The 18,213-nt window shown below is 53.4% G+C and overlaps 1 protein-coding gene across 1 annotated transcript in view; it reads right to left on the bottom strand.

Moving 5' to 3' along the window:
• SLC23A2 (solute carrier family 23 member 2) overlaps positions 1-18,213 on the bottom strand; it is a 109,055-nt gene that overhangs the window by 34,252 nt on the left and 56,590 nt on the right. The window contains exons 3-5 of the mRNA XM_040980997.1: positions 14,777-14,875; positions 10,667-10,783; positions 8,382-8,539 (exon numbers count right to left, since the gene is read on the bottom strand). Of these exons, the coding sequence (XP_040836931.1) occupies positions 8,382-8,539; positions 10,667-10,783; positions 14,777-14,875 (374 nt within the window). The remainder of the gene's footprint in view (positions 1-8,381; positions 8,540-10,666; positions 10,784-14,776; positions 14,876-18,213) is intronic.

Genomic DNA, 18,213 nt, shown 5'->3' with positions numbered 1-18,213 from the left:
ATTGTCTGCCATGCTGACTCCCCTGCAGAGCTGGCAGAGGACACCATTAAGGATGGCGAGGAGCCTAGAGGAGTCAGCACATGGAAGGTCCAGAGAACCCTAGACCATGCTGTGGTACCATGGAGAAAAGCCACCAACAGGTCCCGGGCTCCATGTAAAGCACCAGAAGGTTGCAAAGCTCTCTGACCAGAGGTAAACTCCTTCAGGAAAGAGAATACAACAGAGATTTTAAAAACGCACTTACACAGCGGAGCATGCGCAGTGCAGAGCTACCTCAACCAACTTCGCACAGTGTGAAAATCATTAACTGTGGCTACAGTTTCATTGCTGAATCTCACTGGGAGTACTCATCTTAAGTGCCTTTGGAGAAAAGCAAACCACCAGCCTGCCACGTTACCCACCATACAAGGGGGCTCCAAAGAGGTTATAGCAAACACAACTGTGGGAGCAGCTTGTCTTGGTACAGGAATCCACATATCTGAGACATCTTCAAAAGATGCATGAGGGGGCCACTGCTGTGGCAGAGTGGATTAAGCCGCTGCCCATGACACCAGCATCCTATAAGGACATCCATCAAGAGTCCAGGCTGCTCCACTTCAAGCCCAGCTTCCAAGTGCTTGGGGGACCCCTGTGGAGAGCAGGAAGAAGCTCCTGGCCTCAACCCTCCCCACCGCAGCCACTGAGGCCATTTGGAAAACGACCCAACAGCTGGAAGATCGCCGTCTCTCCCTCCAACTCTCCCAAGTAAATAAATTTCTTAAGAAATGTACATTATAGAAAAAGTATGCATGGATTTCAAGACTTTTGCACCAAAATAAGCCTACTTTGTATGTTACATTGTCTCTGAATTTCCTGCAGTGGTCCCAAGTGTGTCTCTGTCACTCAACACTTCAGCAGGCATCCCCAGAAGCAGCATGCTCTCCTGCAACCGCACCTTCCCCTTGCCACAGGCAGGAAGAACAAGGTCGATTTAAATTGTTCTTAAAAGTATACCACACCTCCTCGCTTCCCCACAGGGAGCACAGATTGCGTTTGGTTATCCAGTGCCATGTTTAGGGTCAGACGAGGCATTTTTTGACAGAGAAACTGTTCGGGTGTCACCCCGAGGGAGTGGCCACTGCAGCAGGAACCACTGTCACAAAGGAGCCCTCCCCTGTGCAGGGAAGACACAAGCCGGCTCGGGAGCCATGGCTGACTTGGGAACCTCGGCTGACTCGGGAACCATGGCTGGTTTAGGAACCATGGCTGGTTCAGGAACCTCGGCTGGTTCAGGAGCCATGGCTGGTGCAGACGCTGCGTTGGCACAATAGGATGCTGTTGTGCTTTTCCAACCCTAACATTCCATCCATTTTTCAGCTCCTGTGTAAAGAGCTTTCTTTTGGGGCCTAGTGGTTAAAGTCCTCATCTTGCAAGCACCAGGATCCCATTTAGGTACCAGTTTGTGTCCCAGTTGCTCCACTTCCCTTCCAGCTCCCTGCTTGTGGCCTGGGAAAGCAGTAGAGGACAGTCCAAAGCCTTGGGACCCTACACCTGCATAGGAGACCTGGAAGAAGCTCCCGGCTTCAAATTAGTTCAGTTCTGGCCATTGCAGCCATTTGGGGAGTGAACCAGCAGACAGAAGAGCTTTCTCTCTGTAAATCTGACTTTCCAATAAAAATAAATAAATCTTAAACAAACAAAAAGCAACCAAGGACCAATAAGCAAATTCTCTGGAATTTGTCTGTCCAAGCCAATTCCTACTCTTTCCGCAGGCCTTCCCCTCTGCCTGGCTGTCTAAAGCAAGTTCCTAGCTTTGTGGCACAAACTGCTCCAGGCTCCACCACACCTACTCGGCTCCCCGAGGCCTGCAAGGCCCTCACTTCCCCCAAGGCCACCCTTCCCCCAAGGCCTGCAAGGCCCTCACTTCCAACAAGGCTCTCATCCCCAAGGTCATCACTTCCCCCAGGCCCTCACTTTCACTAAGGCCTGCAAGGCCCTCCCTTCTCCTAGGCCCTCACTTCCAACAAGGCCCTCACTTCCCCCAGGCCCTCACTTCCACCAAGGCCCTCACTTCCACCAAGGCCCTTACTTCCACCAAGGCCCTCACTTCCACCAAGGCCCTTACTTCCAACAAGGCCCTCACTTCCCCAAGGCCCTCACTTCCCCAAGGCCCTCACTTCCACCAAGGCCCTCACTTCCCCAAGGCCCTCACTTCCACCAAGGCCTCACTTCCAACAAGGCCTCCAAGGCCCTCACTTCCAACAAGGCCTCCAAGGCCCTCACTTCCACCAAGGCCCTCACTTCCACCAAGGCCCTCACTTCCCCCAGGCCCTCACTTCCAACAAGGCCCTCACTTCCCCCAAGGCCCTCACTTCCAACAAGGCCTCCAAGGCCCTCACTTCCACCAAGGCCCTCACTTCCCCAAGGCCCTCACTTCCAACAAGGCCCTCACTTCCAACAAGGCCCTCACTTCCCCCAAGGCCCTCACTTCCAACAAGGCCTCCAAGGCCCTCACTTCCACCAAGGCCCTCACTTCCCCAAGGCCCTCACTTCCCCAAGGCCCTCACTTCCACCAAGGCCCTCACTTCCCCAAGGCCCTCACTTCCACCAAGGCCTCACTTCCAACAAGGCCCTCACTTCCAACAAGGCCCTCACTTCCAACAAGGCCTCCAAGGCCCTCACTTCCAACAAGGCCCTCACTTCCCCTAGGCCCTCACTTCCCCCAGGCCCTCACTTCCAGTTTACACTCTGGACAAGGGTGGTTAATGCTCACGGCTGCTGCGATCTCATGGAGGTCTCAGATTACACCCAGGCCCCTTTGGTATCCACCTTTTCCTTTTGGGAGCCTGCCTGTGGAACATGGATGGGAGCAAGTACTCCAAGTCAAGGATTTGGTGGCTGAAGATGCTTTGCAACATAAGGATCCAGCAGGTACAGCAGAGTCCAGGGGAACACTGGAGTTATTGCGATGTCCTATCCTTTGACCATGGTTAGGTGCCTGCACACACAAATTTCACTGATTGCCAATTACCTCAACAAATCGGGCTCCATGGAAATTATGCTTATCAAGTAAGAGTCCTCAGTGGGTTAGCATGAAAGAAAGGCTAAAGATGTGAACATATTCCTTAAAGTACTGGAGTTAAGACAAATGGTCACAAAACTCCAAAAACATTTTGAAAGGGAAGGGAGACAGTCAAGAGCTTCCTCCTGGGACATGGCGACAAGCAGTCTCTGCTTGTGTTAGGGCAGCCACCTGCTGGCGTGGATAGGAAAGGGGGCAAGCACCATGGCGAAGAGGACCCTGAGCAAGGAAGACCCTCTGGGAATGTGCAGGACCCACCAAAGACAAGGGACAGAGGGCTAACTCCCATCCACCCACATGCCACCAGGGTACCCGGTGAGCATCCTGAGTGGCAGCAATGTCAGGAAACAGGAAATTCACGGCTCTGAAGGGAAGCCTGTCTAGAAGAACTGGAGCTGAAGGAGCAAAGCAGGGAAGCAGGGAGCTGATCCAACAGCACTGTGAGCTCTGAAGGACTCTGCCTCGGAAGCCAGAAGCCAGGAGCAGCAGGTCCCGCCCTGTCAGGCCTCAGGGAGGTGAGGTAGCATCAGGCTTCCAACCCCTGCCTGCAGCACCCTTCGCCTTGCCTTCCCCGATGCCCGTCTTACCTCGATGACAATCACTAATGATTTCTGCTGTGATCCTCTTACAATGGAAGAGGTGGGGGAGCTGGGAGAAACCAGCTGGTCACGGGCAGAAAGGAGCCCAGGCCACTGCCCAGCTCAGAGCTTGCAATGAAGCTGGTAGGAAAGGGAGGCAAACTCGCTGCTCCCCAGCTTGCTGTCTCTTGCATGTAAAACTCCTCAGAGAAATGTACAACGTCTATCTGCAGCCAATGAAAACAACTTGTCTGGTGTGGCAGAATGCCAAGGGCTTAACATCCTCTTCGTGCTAACTGCCCTAGAATGTCCTGTGCTGGATCAGCCACACCCCTGGCCCCATCCTTCATCACACAGCACAAAGAGGGTTGTGGGGGGAGAATCCAACAGCACCATGAGGACAAGACAGATGGGGAACACTGGCCAGGACACAAGCCTGCACCTTAAAAAGATGCTAATGCAAAGCGAGAGTGGGGAGCAGTGGGGGAGAACTGGTTACTTTATTAAAGAATCAGGAAGACACAATGAACAACTGCACCACGTGAACTTGACTGGACCCATGGGACAGACAGGGAACGGTAGGATAAGTACTCTAAGGACAACTGGGGAAGCAACACAGACCCGCCTGCAGGTGAAGGAGACCCAAAGGCTACGATATAAATGTCCCTGGATGTTGTTTGTGAACAGTGTTGGGATGTGCACGGAAGGGGTGAGCCATTGTGCCATTTTTATTTTTATTTTCTATTATCGTGAATGTTATTTTCAGGTTGTTCAAAAATATCGCACGTATTGCACCCAAACACACACACAGAAAGGGAGTGTGAGGGGAAATCCCCATCTTGCCCCAGCCCAAAACCATCACTGCCCGCTCCCCTGCACGCACACACACACACACACACACACACACACACACACTCCTCTCCGAGCTTAGCAGGGCTCAGCACCCTCACACCTCAGACCCTGAAGTGCCCTGGAGCCTGCACCCTGAGCTCAGCGAGCTCGCAGCCAGGCGCTTGCCTCCGGGCAGGCTCAGAGTTCCCAAGCTGACTCCGAGGACTCCCCTGGCCCTATCCCCACCTCTGCCAGCAAAGGAGTGGGCTCATGCCAGGCCCAGGGCAGGCCTGTGAAGGCCCGGGAGGCGAGAGCCCACCTGCAGTCTCGCAGCAGAGTTAAGCCTTGAGATCTGAGGTAGTCAAGCCCCCGACCCCGGCAAAGGCCGCAGGACTCTCTCCTCACTACATCTGGGAAAAGGCCAGCGTGGTGGGGGAGGGATGGCCCAGAGGACCCTCCCCCACCCATTCCCAGCTGTCACTGCAGAGCTGGGGGACAGGGAACTGCTGACACCAGGGTAGGGGATCCCTAAAGGGCTCTGCCCTGCTCTCTTGGAATGACAACACAAACCAACCCGAGGACGACACTCCATGCTAAGACCTTGTTCAAAGCCAAGTGCCAGGGACCAAGGTTGGGGGTGAGGAGCAGCCCTGGGAGAAACTGCACTCTCAGACAGCAAGAGTGCAGGGTTCCACTGAAGCCACAGTAGCGCATGACCACCATGGCCAATAGCCAACATCAGCTTCTGGGAAGGGCAGCTGCTCTCCTGCTACACTTGGGGGTCTCAGGGCCTGCACTACCACCTGGGATAGTGTGTCCTGGGGGAGTGTCACTCGGGGGTATCTCAAGCTCAGGGCAAAGACCCATCTGCCCCAGCTGTTCCATCCTCTCTCAACCCCATCTCCAGAAGGAAGGACACATGTCTATTAAAGCGCTACCTCCCTTGATGTGATTAGAATCTGGCGGAAGGAAGAGGACCAGCCTATCACTCAAAGATATCTTGGGGGCCCGGCGCGGTGGCGCAAGTGGTTAAGTCCTCGCCTTGCACGCCCGGGATCCCATATGGGCGCCGGTTCTAATCCCGGCAGCCCCTCTTCCCTTCCAGCTCCCTGCCTGTGGCCCGGGAAAGCAGTCGAGGACAGCCCAAGGCTTTGGGAACCTGCACCCGCGTGGGAGACCCGGAAGAGGCTCCTGGCTTCGGATCGGCATAGTATTGGCCCGTTGCGCTCACTTGGGGAGTGAATCATCGGACGGAAGATCTTCCTCTCTGTCTCTCCTCTCTGTATATCCGCCTTTCCAATAAAAAATAATAAAAATAAATCTTTAAAAGATATCTTGGGACACTTTTGACAGCCACTTTCAGAGACGCAGCAGATCCATAAAAGCGACAGCGAAACATCACGCACCAGACACCCTAGGGAGGGCCTCGCCTCATTTCCCAAAAGGACAAACCAGGAAGGACACCCATCCAAGCTCATAATGCTAACTCTCAACTGCCACCCACCCCAGCAGCACACACCCCAATGCCCAGGTCCCAGTTTCTGTGGCTATGCAAGAGACCCTTGGGCCAGGCCCCGCTGGTCAGCCTCAGCAAGGACCACAATGCACCCTCCCCCATCCTGTGCCACCTTCAGGCCTGGTGGCGCACATACTCGCCACCTGCTCATCAAGGGGTCTCTGCTGCCAGTCATGTACATTGTCACAAAGGGAAAGGGTCACCTCTGCTGAGAGTCACTGACATCTACAGAAACCAAGTCACCAGCTGTCTGTGGGATCGAGTCTCTTCTCTGGCTCATTTTGTTGGTCAACATCTAACTAAAAGCCCTGGAAATGCCAAGAGTAGCACCAGGCAGGCACAAGGTACACCGTCACCCCTGGGGGCACATAGTACTTGCTGGACAACGGAACATGTGTCATAGATGGAGGCCCATGGGGCAGCAGCCAAGCAGAGCCACCGTGGCCAAGCCTTCTGGACCTGGAACACACAGACACTCCTTCCCTTCCGCCCACCCCAGATGCAGCCGCAGCAGGCAGCTTCAAGGCCTGGGTCCCTGAGCCGCCTGCCAGGTGCTCTCCTGCCCGCAGCTGGCAGCTCCAAGGCCTGGGTCCCTGAGCTGCCTGCCAGGTGCTCTTCTGCTCTTCCTCAGCCCAAATGCACTTTCCAGTGTGAACTACACAGGGTAGACTGCTCTATGCGGCTCTTGAGTCAATCACAGACAATCACAGACACCTTTCCCCCCAGCTCTCCCCGCTGTTGCCCCTCTAGGGCAGCCTCTGCCCACCAGGCTTGACATGTGATAGGGCAGGGGGAGCAGACTGGGGGCCGGCTGTCCTGCAGTGAATGAAGTCACTTTCCATCCCTTCTTCCAATCAACTGACTGCCCTCAGCCACAGGCACTGCCCAGGCCTACAGACAGATGTGCCTATAAGCTCACTGCTGAGACCAGCTGCTCAGGGAAAGAAAATTTTCCCAAAGAACCCCTGTCCTGTGTATAAGGAAAAGGTCCCGTGGCCAGCCAACAAAAGCTTTCCCATCCACTCCGGACTCGAACACAGACCCTCAAACCTGGATGAGACTGTAAGCTGTTCAAAGGCCTCCTTGGAAGGGCTGGACCACAACTCCTCTCCCTGGCAGGTCACCGACACCCCTGACACCCCTGTTCTCGAGTCCTCCCCACCCAAGGAGACTGCCTTCTGCGTAGCTGTGGCTGTCGGCAGCCTAGCAGGTGCTGAGGACACAGGGACCCCAGGAGCTTGCCACCCTGCACCTCTACATCACCCACAGACCTGCGAGGGAGCTGCCGTCTGTTCTCCCAGGGAATGCCCTACACTGTCAACGAGGATGCCCCAATAGTGCCTGTAACCCCCCAGCTAAGGGCAACTCCACCGATCCCTGAGGATTCTGACCCATGGGGACACAGGCCACGTGACTTCCACGTGGGTTCCTGTCGCCTGTGGCGAGGAAGGCCAAGCCTTACTGAGATGCAGAAAGAAGAGATGAAGTGGCAGGCTCTCCTCTGAGCAGAGCCCTCGGGACTAAGAGGCTGTGCTGTGAGAAGGGCAGAAGACAGGGAGAGGAGAAGGAAGCTCGCAGGCAGAGGTGGGAGAAGGCATCGCGATACCTGCCCATACCAGCTCCACCCCCATAGATACAAAGGGGAACAAGCCAAAGCCCTGGCACCGACGAACAACACGATTGGGGCAGGCAAGATGGAAACGGGACAAGACACAATGGAGGAAGGGCCACGGCAGAAGAACAAACACGAGATGCACAGGGGGAACCTCAGAAGGGGGACAAGGATACCAGGAATTGGGGGTGAGCCATGAGAGGACAAGCAGGTATACAGGGTTCACTGGGGAGCAAATGTACAGGAGGGTGAGACAACAGGGCCTGAGAGCGTGGAGCTCACTGAGTAGCCAAGGGTAAGTACAAGGACAGTGGCAGGCAGGGCTCAGAGGTGGGAGGGACAGTGAGCGGGGACAAGCCTGGACACTGGGCACATCTGGCCTTCAACAGAGAGGAGCTGCAGTCTGGACCACTCCAGGAAGATGCAGATGTTGGAGACATATAGCAGGAAAGGGGAGGGTGCACAGGGTAGGAGAGCGGAGCCTTGGAGCCAGGGAGCGATGCTGGAAATGGAGATATAGGCCAGGCCAGGGCAGGGAGCTGAACAAAAAACATGCCAGGCCAGCCAGGGGACAAGCGGTGGGGTGGGAAGCTCAGGTCCCAGCTTGCATGGTGTGCAGGGCCTGGGCACAGGGAGGAGGTTCCTGCAAGGCTGGGCTGGGGAGGAACAGGGACAATACCACGATACTCCCCCAACTCCAGTTGGCCCTTCCCGGCAGCCCCGGGAGAACAGGGCGCTACGACCTAGGGGTACGGGTGTTCCATTTTAGTGGCCCAGGCTCACCTGCATCCAAACGTGGTTTGTAGTAGAGTCGTGATTCCCACACAGAAGAAGATGGTTCCGATGAGCTGGCTGGTGGCCCACTGGTCATAACCCACACACATGGCATCTGCTAGCAGGAAGGGCACGGCAATGGTGCCACTGAAGCATGTCAGGTAGTGCTGCAGGCCAGACAGACAGTGGACAAGAGTCAGCCCCTTCTCGTGTCTCCCAGCTCCCTCCCCAGCGATGCACTCCCCCTAGCTCTGCAAAAGAGCCTGGGAGAAGCTGGCATTGTGGTGCAGCAAGCTGAACAGTCATCTGCAACATCAACATCCCACATGGGTGCTTGTTCAAGCCGTGGCTGCTCCACTTCCAACCCAGCTCCCTAAAAAATGTGCCTGGGAGGACAGCCTGAGAGCTTGAGGCCCTCCCACTCAACGTGGGAGACCCAGACGGAGCTCCTGGCTCCTGTCATTTGGCCTGGTTCAGCCCTGGCTGTTGTGGCTATCTGGGGGTGAACCAGTGATGGAAGATGTCTCCATTACAGTGCCTTCCAAATAAATCTTGAGCCCACCTGGAGGCAGGCTCTGCTTTTTCAGAGGTACATTTCTATTATCTGTTTACGCATATTTTCTTCTTTTTCAGTATTCCTCCTTTGCGCTGTTTTCTGGTCCTAGTACTCACTGGGACCAGGAAACTTCACAAAGTTTGTGGAAGAAGCAATTAAAAGGTGACGCAAAAGTGTTGACACTCACATGTGGTCTCTTCAGGATACGCATTTTTCTAGCTCTCTGCAGACCCTCATATCTGCACAGGCTCCATGCCTTAGCTCAGGCCAGCACACAGCAAGTCCCCCATCCAAGCTGGAGAGGCATTTTGCATGTGGGATTTGGGGTTAGCACAGTCGCTTCACCCCGGCCCCCTCAAGGCTTTTTCAGCATCCACGGCCAAGACCAGAGGGTTTTGCTCCTAGAACCTGGGCTGGCATTCTTGAAACAAATCCCGCTTAGTCACGTTTGTTGTTTCCCCCCCACCCCCTAGTAGGATTAGCTTTGGTAATATCTTATGTAAAATTGTATAGCTACATTCCTGAAATAATTAGTCTCCTTTTTTTTTTAATCCGTTCGGATCTGGGGATTAGAGTTACACAAGCTGCGGGACGTTTTCCTTCATGTTCTGTGGTCTAGCAGCATTTGGCCCACGTGGCCCCATCTGCTCCAACCAGGGAAGGTGAAGGGCGTGCGGCAGCCGTGGGAACGTGGGAATGCTCTGAGAGAGGCCCCTCCCTGCTCCTTGGGGGGCCTCGCTGGACAGTCCAGGACAGTCCCAGGACTCACGACTCCCTTCCCTAGGGGCTTGGCTGTAGTCTGTCCCGTGACTGCTCTACTCTTCCTCTGCAGAGCTCCCAGCTCCTGCCTGCATTTGCCAGATGTGCTGCTTGCTGCCCACAGAGCCCAGGCACGTGAGTGTGTGCCAGGGGACAGACCACACCTTTCTGAAGCTCTCTGAGAGCCCTTCGGTCTGGGTACCATCACGACACAGGCCGGGTCTCCCGTCCTTACCAATGAGAGGAACACTTAGAATGAAAACATGCCACAGAGCCTGACTCCCGAACACACCTGAGCCAAGCCAAACTTCACCCAGAACACTCAGCTCCTCTGGCTACCATCTTCCTTCTCTCTAGACACATTTTGGTCCAGGTTGCCATGTGCTTTGGTTCCTGAATGGGGGGGCCTGGAAACGTGATCCAAGCACTGGCTGTCAGCAGGTGAAGTCCCACGTGCAGGTGAACAAATCCACCCGGGCTCTGAGGCTCCACGGGGTGAACAGATGATACCAATTTGACCAAGAGACAGACAGTGGGAACTGAGACCTCAGCGCCAGCCCTGCAGCTTCAAGAGGCTGAGTCAAGCCAGGGCCCCCTCTGATGCTTCAGCAGATACAGCAGCCCTCAGCATGGGAAGGGGGCAGAGAGAACCTGATACTTCCCGTTTATGTCCTGAGCCCCCCAAGCTGCCAGACAGCATTTGCTAGGACTTAGCTAGCAAAGTCACAGTTCAGTGACAACACGTAACTTCTGCTTCACCTCTCCTTTCCTTTCTGCCACTCTTCCTGCCGGCTCCTGGGCCCTAACAAGCCTCTTGTCCTGCTCCATTCTTCCCCCTCTGCTGTGACACTCATGCTCACAATTCCCCTGCCTCGTTTTGCTTCAAAAGCATCATATGTAATAAACCTGGAGCTGTGGTTCGATGCTTGTTTCAAAACTCCAGAAGGAGTTTTTCCACACCCTATAGGAACCATCTTACCTGCAACCCCAAAAATATGCACAGGTACCAGGGAGGAACATCTTCTATGGTGTAGATCATGTCTGACCTCTGGGGGTCCAGGCTGCCAGTGCTGTCCAGGGTCTCGGCAAGCGAGCTCTGCGAGGGAGGGAGAGAAGGAGGTGCTGGTGAGCATGGGCCTGGACAGGCGCTCAGCATTAGCCACAGTGGCAGCAGAATGCCATACCCCTGCGATGCCGAGTCCGGTTCGGGTACCACTGCTGGACGGTGTAAGGGTGCCTGCTCAGTCAGTCTGTAGAACTGGAGGGGCTGAGATCCCTCAGTTTCAACTCCTCCCCAAGTGCCCTTTGACCCCAAGGCTGCATGCACAGAGAGGGTCCAGTGTTGCAGGGCCACTGACCTCACTCCCACCCAGCCCACCCTTGCAAGCAGAAAGGCTGAGGAACCCAGAACCAAAGCCCCACATCCTTCCACCCAACATCGCTACTCACACAACAGTGGACAAACACATGGACTCCAACTGACTTAAAGACACACAGGAGACTAGACACGTATTTACGCGTTAGAGAACAAACTTCTCCCATCCCATCAGCACTAAAGATTTGGCTAAATGTTATTAATCACCCCATACTTTTTGTGCCCCAAACCACAAATACCAACACTTACGACTATTGTGCAGACATACCCAGGCACGCCCAATCAGCTTCAACATCACTTCAGAGCTCACTCGGTGTCTGAGCCCAGGGAAAACACAAGGTAACCTTGGTTCCTGCAGAGAACCCCAAAACTTCTCTGGTTTCTAAAATTCTATGAGTGGCTTCTAGCTTTTCTTGGGGTCCAAGTTGCACACCACTTTATATTTTTAAAAAGAATATTTTATAGTCTAGCAAACAAAGCATCTAACAGAAGGCAAAAATGCAAACCTGTAACACAGGCAGCCATCATCTGCCGGGCTGGCACCCCAGATGGGCACTGGTTCAAATCCTGGCTGTTCCACCTCCCATTTAGCTCCATGCTAATATAGCTGGGGAAGCAGCAGAAGGTGACTCAAGCGCTTGGTCCCCTGCACCCATGTGGGAAACCTGGGAAAAGCCTTGGTTATCACAGTCACTCTGTGTGTGTGTGTGTGTGTGTGTGTGTCCTCTAACTCCACCTGTCAAATAAATAACTAGATCATTAAAAAAAGTACATACATACACACCATGCTGCCATTCTAATCCTTGACTGTATCTCGCCCTCTTGACAGCCAAACTTGGTCCATAGAATGTGCTCACTCTGTGTGTCTGCCCCTCACTTCTCCAACCGGAGTTGGGGCTCCACGCCCTTTAACGCAAAAAGCAACAAACTTCAGCCTCGCTGTCCAAACCCTGAAGCTGTGTACACGCCTGGTGCAAGCTGACATTTGAGCTGATCCAAATGTAGCCAGGTTTGACCTTTGACAGGAAAATATTCCTTTAAACAATGGATGCCGGTGGACTGGCAGATGAAAAGATGGGTCAAAGCAAAGACAAGCTTAAAAACAGCAACGACATTGGGAGATCTCTACCCTCTGGCCTGCAGGTGGATGCATCATCCCGACTCTCAAAGGCGCTCTGTCTGGTCCTTCCAGCATCACTACTGCAAACACTGAGCTCAAAATGACCCACTTCTGACATGAGGATTTCCAAGGACCAATCCCCTTCTGGCACCAGGAAATTGGCTCTTTGCTTTGACACCTGCTCTTGACACATCCATGAACTGACATACACTGGCAGCACACGCAACATAATCCTATTCAAGATTTGTTGGCAAAAGCGGTGAAAGTGTACATGTGAGTGGTTTGGCATGGGGTGCATTTGGGAAAGGTCTGGCCCACACGTGGAGCCAAGGCTTCTGGGCTCTAGGCATAGTCTGACCCCTGCAGCAACCTCAGGCCAGTTCAGTCGCTGAGGCTGACGGTGTGATTTTAGGTGTGCGGCTGAGTTGGGCAGGATTAGTTTGCCCACTTCAAGTCAATGGCAACCATAGCTGCTGACCCACGCCCACAGAAAACCCTGGATGCCCAGACTGCATCCAGCCCTCCAAAGTACTCCAGGTATCCTGGCTGGGAAACGGCACACTGCGTGGCTGTGCCAGGGGAGGATGTGAGAGAGCCTCTGCCTGGAACCTCCCAGACCCACGGGAGGCTGGTGCTCGTTGTCTCCTTTCCCTTGTAATGAACCACGAAAGAGCCACTGCTGACAGTCTCTCCAAGCACAGCATGGAACCTTCCTCGGGGCCTCGCAAGCTGAGGTGAGCAGTCCGCTGACACGAGGCAACCAGGAATGACCACCTCACTCACAAAGGTCACTTCACCACCAGCCCGTGGACGGCGTCCCAGGCAGACCATCCTCCAGGCTCACAACATAACCAAGGGTAGCATCAGAAACATCCGGGAACTCACCGACTAGCACATCCTGTCCGTGATACTACCATAAGCACCAACTTCCTAGAAACCCCCAGCGAGTTGTAACTATAAAGGCAGCTGATCCACAGACTTCACCTTTGTCCACCTCCACGAGTGGACAGGCTAAGGAAGGTCAAAGTGGCCACACAGACACGTGTGAACACACACGCAGTTTTTCTTCGCCAAAAGGGTGCTGACCATTCAGAAACGGAGCTAAGGCAAATGTCCACAACAAACGTGAAAATGACAGTGTGGGGACCAGAGGAGTCAAGAAGACTGACTCTCACGGTCGGGCAGACGCCTGGGGGACTGTGGTGCTGAGGCACTGGGTCCTGCAGGCATCTGTGCAGGAGCAGCCCGAGATGCCACGTGAACCAGTGAGACAGCTGTACCCCCCCAAGCCTGGACTGACTGCAACAGACAGTGAGGTGCACGTGGCTGAGGGGGTGCTCTTTGCCAAGTCCTGATGGAGTTTACATTGGTGATCAGCAGGTTACACGCAGTTATACGCAGTGGTCCCTTGTACATTCCACCTCCGTCACATGGTTAAGGTAGGTTCAGGGTTTTCTCGTTTATTTTCAACTGAATCAGATCCACCAAAGATTAAGTTCATCGGTCTTTTCAAATAGCTGCCTTTCATTTCCACTTAAACACAGTCCATTTCCTCTAATTCTTAACAACATACACGAAGATGATCCAGAACACAAATAGGGCATCTAATGCAATCGCTAAGATACTTCACATCCTACACCAGCGTGCCTGCGTCTGCTGCCTGCCGAGGCAGATCTTGGGGCAGCAGCAGCAAAGACTCAGGAACGTGGCCCCTGTCTCTACACGGGAGACCCGCACGGCCTCCCCCGGGCTGCCAGTCTCCATCCATCACAGCCCCAGCCCGGCAGAGCTCACTCACACTGCCCTTCACACCTCGCTCTTCTCTCGCAGCTGTTGAGGCCATTTCAGTGGTGAACCAACAGACTGTAAGATCTGTCTCCCATCTTTCTCCTGCCTCCCCCTTCGTACCTCTGCCTTTCAAAAAAGTAAACAATTAGACACACACACACACACACACACACACACACACACACACACTGAGAACACTTACATCCAGAGCACTTTAGTAATTCCCTTATCTCCCTGAGCCACTGTATGCCCAGACCTGACTCCAGGCCCTGACAGCTTCCTCTGGCATCCTGGCTGAGGTGTTCAAAAGCAACAGGGACTGGTATGGTAACACAGCAGGCTAATCCTCCTGCCTACAGCGCTGACATCCCATGCGGGTGCTGGTTTGTGTCCCAGCTGTTCCACTTCCCATCCAGTTCCCTGGCCTGGGAAAGCAGCAGAGGATGGCTCAAGTGTTTGAGACCCTGCAGCCACAGGGAAGACCCAGAAAAAGCTCCTGTTCAGCTTAGCTCTAGTCACTGGGGCCACATGGAAGAAAGATCTCTCCCTCTGCTTCTTCCTCGCTTTCTGTAAAAATTTACCTTTCACATTAAAAAATTAACAACAAAAAAACTCAGTCCAGTTTAATAAAAAAAGAAAGAAAACGCAGTACCAGTCCCTATCGGCTCTCATTTGCATGGCCGCTGACACAAGTCCAAAGCAGTGTTTCTCACGACCGCGGCTCCCTCCACAGGATGCACACACACAGACGGCTGGACGACACATGGCCCACGCACAGCCCGCCTGCGTCTCTGCACAGGTGCTACCTTCTCGGCGATGCCGTTTTCCGTGGTGTAGATGGCCATGAGTTCGGTGTCTTCATTGTCCTGCTCGCCGCTGGAAGTGGCACCCCCGTTGATCACCACCTGGAGAGAGACACTGCATTTACAGGCCGCCTCGGTGCACATGCAGCCCTGTGGAGACAGCTCCCCAACTCCCCGTCGCGGAACACGGAGTCTGGGGTCTTGTTATTCAAAACACCCGCCGAGCACATGGTCACATTGTGGCCAGGGCGTGGTTTATTTGCAGGAGAAGGATGTCCAGTGTCCGCTGGAGGGGAGCTGCAGCTGGTGAGGGCAACAGCAGCCTCCAAGCACAGATCGGGCCGTGCAGCCAATGCCATCTGAGTCTGCGGGGCCAGGCCAGGGCCTCCAGCTGTCAGGACTGTGGCCCCGCAAGATGAGGCCCTACGCTGATGCTGGCAAGCATACAGGGCAAACACCTGGGCATCCCAGAGCAGGTCACAGCCACCTCCCACATCTGCTCTGGGAGAAAGCAGCTTGGGACCTGTACGCTGGGAACAGGAATCTTAGAAAGATTTTTCTACTCATTGATTAGATGGGTCCATTTCTAGGGATGCATCTTGAAGAAACATAACAGAAAATATAAACAAAAATGCTTTTACCCCCAAAAGTGACCACCATTCAAGTGTAAAAAGAAATAACTGACCTACACCCCAAATCAAAGGAAAAATGTTTTTCTGCATGGTGCTTGTAATAGCAAAAACAACAACAAAAAAAATGCATATGCAATTATACTGTGAACTAAATAAGCTAATGGCACAACCACATCTTTTACAATTACAGAGGGGCAAAGTTTGTAAAATGTTTCAATCCTGGCACTGAGAAATACATTCAAAATGTGAAAATAAGTCGTGATCTAAGGGGAAACAGAGTATGACAGACAGCAAAGAGCACCCATAATTCATTTAAAAGACAAGATTTACAAATCACAAGGAACACCTCCATCAGTAATGGATCAACACCCATACCGAAGGCAATGGGCACAGGCCAGGAGCACAACCAACATGGGGTGAGGCCCGGGAAAAGCTCTCCCACCCTGCTGAAACTTACGGCAGTGACAGCTAACACACATTTCCATGTTTTAACATACATTTAAAACATGAGCCTGGTGCTGGCCAGGGGGCGGGGGAGAATTCCTCGCAGCGGAATTTGCAGCTAACCCTTCCTTGGATCCAGGATTGACCTGCAGAGGAACACGCACCTGAGTCTTAGGCGCGACTGACTGTGACCCCCTTGCGGCACTGTGGGGACACACAGCATCCCTGGGGGGAACCTAGCTGTCCAGCAGAGAGCTGGCCACTGGGAGGAAACAGCACATTCATTTAGAGAACAGCATTCGGTCATTAAAAAAAAAGATTCATGCTAACACACTGACAAGGAAAGAACTAATGAATACTTTAAAACAGTAGCACATAAAACAATGAACCCAAAATTATTACCAGCTGTGCTTTTAAAAAAGATGAGATTCTAAGAACATCCCTGCCTAGGCGCATGGTACAGGAAGCAAGGAAATCACGCAGCAGCAGGAAAGATGAGGCCCCTGGGACACAGACAGCACCTGCAGGCCTTCTGCTCGGCACTCCCAGCCCGTCCTGTTTGCCTCTTATAATCAGGAGGCCTTCATGCATTATTTGTGTCTTGTTTTGTTTCTTTTCTTTTTTTTTTTTTTAAGGATAATTAAAAAAAAAAAAAAGACATCCTCCTATTATGAACAGTGGTTGGTCCAAGCAGTAGGTCCAAGCATTTCAGCCTTCCTTTTTCCCTTCAAATATTCTGGCAATTATCTGTAATGAGCAACTGACTTTCCGCTGGGAAGACATGAAGATGAAGATCCGAGCAGTGCAGCCTGGCTTGAGGAGGCCCAGAGCTCGCCGCAGTTAAGCAAGTCAAGCCAACGAGAGATTAAACTTCTCATGCACACACACAGGTTCCGAGTCAAGCCTGAAGCCACTTGGACAGCAGGCTCAAGAGCTCCATGTCCACTGCGCAGTTCTACGGGACAGGATTGTTGCATGTGAACATTTGCTCGGATCCCTTTCTTGAATCGCGCTTCTTGCATAGGCCAGCTGCAGCTGCACTGTCGGTTTGCCTGTAAAACGAGCTGCTGGCAGGAAACACGGTCCCAGCCAACCTCCCACACCCACAGGCAGGGCAGAATCCCACCCTGAGCAGCCCAGAGGGCCACCCATCAGGATGAATTCCTAAGACAAACCACATGGAGTTTCTAAAGCATCAGAAGTCCAGAATAACTGAGGGATCTGTGCTAGCTAAACCCGACCTTCAGGGATCCTTGTGGAGTGGAAACAAGGTGTCAATATCACTGACTGTTCACTCTGAAGGGGGAGAATTCAACCTAGCAGTGCAGACCCCTGCATCCCACGTCAGATGCGTGGGTTCAAGGCCCGATCCCACTCCTGATCCCCAGCCTCCTGCTATCTACGGGAGGCAGTCATGATGGCCCAGCCACGGGTTCCCGCCACCCCCAATCCAGGGCGATCTGGACCGGATTTGGGGCTCCAGTTTTTGCCCTTGCCATTGTGAATATCCAGGCAACGAACCAGATATTGGCAGTGTTCCCTACCACCCGTCTTTCTGCCTTACAAACACATATTTCTCTTTTTTAAAAAAAAGTTATTAAAAATAAATGAGTGGCTAATTTTATGTTATGAAAACTTCAATATTTTTTGAGCGAGCAACAGTAAACACCTATGTGCTGTCCTCTTTTGGTTCACTCCGCAAAGGGCTGAAATAGCTGGGGCCGAATCAGGCCACCAAAGCCAGCAGCCAGCATCTCAACAGAGATCTCCCCTACAGCGGGCAGGAATCCAACCACGTCAGCCAGCGCGGATGCCGAGTCAGGAGCTGACACTGGGAACTGATATGGGATGCAGGTATCCCAAACACCACTAGACCGAACACCTAACCCTTTAATCTATACAGCACCAAAGAAGGCAGATCTTGGCAAGACTTAGCCATTCCCGCTGACTCATACACTCGCGCACACTGCAAGCAGGGTGCTGTCCGGCCACCAACAGCTTCTCTTTGCACAGTGAGTGCCAGATTCACACAGAAGGACACACAAGCATGATACTGGGCTCCAACACACCCCAAGAACACCACGGTCAGAATGCTTCAGATGGCCATTAGGCCAACAGCTGGACAGTGGACGGCTGTGGCAAAGAAAAGGGGCCCAGGGACCTGGCGCAATACCCTAATGGCTAAAGTCCTCACCTTGCATGTGCCAGGTTCTCATATGGGCTCCAGTTCTAATCCCGGCTGCTCCACTTCCCATCCAGCTCCCTGCTTGTGGCCTGGGAAAGCAGACGAGGACGGCCCAAAGCCTTGGAACCCTGCACCTGCGTGGGATACCTGGAAGAAGCTCCTGGATCCTGGCTTCGGAT

The sequence above is a fragment of the Ochotona curzoniae genome, unplaced genomic scaffold (assembly GCF_017591425.1).
Source record: "Ochotona curzoniae isolate NIBS_2020 unplaced genomic scaffold, NIBS_Ocur_1.0 contig_3520, whole genome shotgun sequence".
Taxonomy (NCBI): domain Eukaryota; kingdom Metazoa; phylum Chordata; class Mammalia; order Lagomorpha; family Ochotonidae; genus Ochotona; species Ochotona curzoniae.
The sequence above is the reverse complement of the archived record's forward strand: the minus strand, read 5'-3'. Positions and strand labels throughout refer to the sequence as shown.